We start from the raw sequence: 1,042 nt of genomic DNA on the forward strand, positions 1-1,042 counted from the left end.
GTGAGGGTCTGTGATGGGTGAGGATCTGTGGTGGGTGAGGGTCTGTGGCAGGTGGGGATCTCTGTGGATGAGGGTCTGTGGGGTGGGTGGTGGGTGAGGGTCTTTGAGGGTCTGTGTGGTGCTTGAGGGTCTGTGAGGGTCTGCAGGGGTGAGGATCTGCATGGGTGAGGGTCTCTGTGGGTGAGGATCTGTGTGGTAGGTGGGGGTCTGTGTGGTGGGTGAGGGTCTGTGAGGGTCTGCAGGGGTGAGGATCTACATGAGTGAGGGTCTGTGTGGTGGGTGAGGGTCTCTGTAGGTGAGGGTCTGTGTGGTGGGTGGGGGTCTGTGAGGGTCTGTGTGGTGGGTGAGGGTCTCTGTAGGTGAGGGTCTGTGTGGTGGGTGGTGGGTGAGGGTCTGTGAGTTGGGAGTGGGATCCCTGTTCCCTCGTTCCACACCCTCTGTGCCCAAGGTGGACGGAGGGACCTCGCTTTTCCTCTGCCCCCCTGCTGTCCCAGCTCCTGCCTTTGCTGGGGGGTTTGGGGCTGCAGGGACAGCCCAGCCCCGACCCTTCCCACCCCACTGACCCCTCGACATGTCCCATGTCCCCAGACACCGACGAGTGCTCCATCGGGAATCCCTGCGGGAATGGCACCTGCACCAACGTGGTGGGAGGCTTCGAGTGCGCCTGCGACGAGGGCTTTGAGCCGGGGCCCATGATGACCTGTGAAGGTGACACTGCTGGGAGACTGTCCCCTCATCTGTCCCCTCATTCCCGGTGCCACTGGGCTGGGGGGGACCCTGCTGGGTCACTGCCCGGGCCGGTTCCAAGGGATGGTGTGGGAAAGCTCGGCTGAGGCTCGGCTCCTTCAGCACTGGGCTCCTTCAGCTTCCTCTGAGGCTGCAGCCCAGGAGGAGACTGGAGACCTGCCAAAATCCAGGAGCTGCCTCCTCAGGGAGCCAGGGCCCATCCGAGCTGCTGAGACACAGGGTGTCTGTCCCTCTGCTGAGAGTCCTGGTGTCTGTCCCTCTTCTGAGAGTCCTGGTGTCTGTCCCTCTGCGAAAA

At 63.0% G+C, this 1,042-nt stretch overlaps 1 protein-coding gene across 1 annotated transcript in view; it reads left to right on the plus strand.

The window, feature by feature from the left end:
* FBN3 (fibrillin 3) overlaps positions 1–1,042 on the plus strand; it is a 125,852-nt gene that overhangs the window by 112,652 nt on the left and 12,158 nt on the right. The window contains exon 47 of the mRNA XM_027706108.1: positions 589–708. Coding sequence (XP_027561909.1) covers positions 589–708 — 120 coding nt within the window. The remainder of the gene's footprint in view (positions 1–588; positions 709–1,042) is intronic.

This window comes from Neopelma chrysocephalum, unplaced genomic scaffold (genome assembly GCF_003984885.1).
Source record: "Neopelma chrysocephalum unplaced genomic scaffold, ASM398488v2 Primary Assembly neopelma1_363, whole genome shotgun sequence".
Lineage (NCBI taxonomy): Eukaryota > Metazoa > Chordata > Aves > Passeriformes > Pipridae > Neopelma > Neopelma chrysocephalum.